Here is a 1,950-nt window from a genome sequence, read left to right on the forward strand (position 1 = left end):
ATGCGCACGCATCCACGACATCAATTCGTTTTCTTAATCGAAAAACATCATAACGATTTACAATTATTTTGTTGGATTACCCGCGTACAACGCCAGACAGAAAGTTCAGTAAAGAAGGTTCAGAGTATAGATTTACGATCACACGGTCGAGGGTTGGATCCCACCATTCGACTTTAAACCATTCTTTGGAAACCCTATTTAACTAGAATATCAGTTAAAAATAGCATTGAGTGTCTGTTGTAGGTGTAAGTGTTGTGTAGACTGACCAGAGGCAGAGGAAGGCGAAGGCGATGACGCCGGGGCGCGTGAGGAAGGCGAGCGCGCGGCGCAGCGCGGGCCGCGTGTGCAGGCGCAGCACGCCCTCGCTCACCACGCCCCACACGCGCTCGTACGTCACGAAGGGCCCGCATGCCTCAGACGACCCTCTGAACAAATACCTTACTTCTACATATACCTTGTGTAAAAAAAATATTTTTTTTATTTATTTATACAAAAACAGAATTATAATTCACGTATACATAATGTTACAAATATATTTCACACCTATTTTTCACTTTTAATTTTTAAAATTCTGTATTTTGTTCAATTATATATCCTCGGCTCCTTTACTAGGTTGGTTCCCTGTATTAAAGGAGCCAATGACTTCCCTTACTTCGTTTAATATTATCACAAAATTAACAAAAACAAAATAAATTCAGTACTTCACCATTATCTATACTATTATAATAAAGCGTAAACACACACTTCTTTGTTACCTAAGATCTCAGCAATTACAGCATGTTTTTGAATAATACTTTTTTTAAATAAAAAACCCTACACTTACATCAGGCTTGAGGCTATATATTTTCACGCCATTAAACTTAGGATATAAATATTTTGATAAAAACCCTAATGTGGGAAAGAGACCATAAATTGTTGCCAACATCAAGGAAGCAAGATTGCCGAGGTTTGTTATGTTGTCATTTTGACATTTGCTATTTATAATTTGACAAATGTAGACAATGAAATAAATTTTTTATAATTTCATGCGGATGAAGTCGCACGGGAACACCTAGTTTGATAATAAATACATAATAAAAATTGGAAGTTTACATTTTTATGTAGTTAGTTATGTAGGTGTAGGTGTGTGCGTGTGTTTGTGTGTACATGTGTGTATAGGTGGGTGGTTATTTATTTAGATGAATGTAAGGAGTACATACTAATATATTTATACTAATAATATTGAAAGAAAATATAAAAAAAACTATATACCTCGTATTATCACGTGTGGTTTTATCCGAATAATTATAAAAACTATACTTTATTATTCTCATTTCAAAAACTTTCAATTCCAAATGTCAGCAATCACGTTTTATTGCTGTAACCTTGTAGTTTTGTCCCTTTCCCGCAAGACGGTTTTTAGTTACTATGTAAGTCTAAAATTATAGACATTTTACTGTAAATGATAAAACTGACCGCAGGAAGAGGCTGCCGATCGAGAAGATCGTAACGAAGAGGGATAGCGTGACCAGCATGTACAGCACCGTCTGCGTCTGCGCAGCGCGCCACACCTGCAACGTGCCACATCACATAAATCTTACATCTTACTAATATTATAAACCAGCTATCGCCCGAGACTCCGTCCGAGTGGAATTTAAAAAAAAACAAAAGTATGTATCATATATGATAAGCCTTAACAAAGTTAAACTTAGGAATAGACTGAGTATAAGCAAATATTAGTACAAATTTTGCTTAAAATCAGTTTCTTTTTTTAACAGTGGTAGTGCCCGCTTTAACATGTTAGCAGTGCAGGGCCGGCGCGCCCCCAGTAATACCACGACCACACAGAAGACAGGCGTGAAAAGGAAGTAATTCCGTGTTTCGTCTGATGAGTGTGGTGCCGGAGGCCTAATTTAAGTCCCTTTCTCTTTACCACCCTTTTTTATAAGAGGATGGGAAGGGGAAGTGGAT

At 37.3% G+C, this 1,950-nt stretch overlaps 1 protein-coding gene across 1 annotated transcript in view; it reads right to left on the reverse strand.

Annotated features, from left to right (window-relative positions):
• The window catches only part of LOC106106906 (transmembrane channel-like protein 4), a gene marked incomplete at its 5' end in the record, with an annotated part of 7,088 nt that overhangs the window by 1,880 nt on the left and 3,258 nt on the right, over window positions 1–1,950 (reverse strand). Inside the window, 2 exons of the mRNA XM_013287565.1 lie at window positions 267–425; window positions 1,456–1,565. Coding sequence (XP_013143019.1) covers window positions 267–425; window positions 1,456–1,565 — 269 coding nt within the window. The remainder of the gene's footprint in view (window positions 1–266; window positions 426–1,455; window positions 1,566–1,950) is intronic.

The sequence above is a fragment of the Papilio polytes genome, unplaced genomic scaffold (genome assembly GCF_000836215.1).
Source record: "Papilio polytes unplaced genomic scaffold, Ppol_1.0 DF822067.1, whole genome shotgun sequence".
In the NCBI taxonomy this organism is placed as follows: domain Eukaryota; kingdom Metazoa; phylum Arthropoda; class Insecta; order Lepidoptera; family Papilionidae; genus Papilio; species Papilio polytes.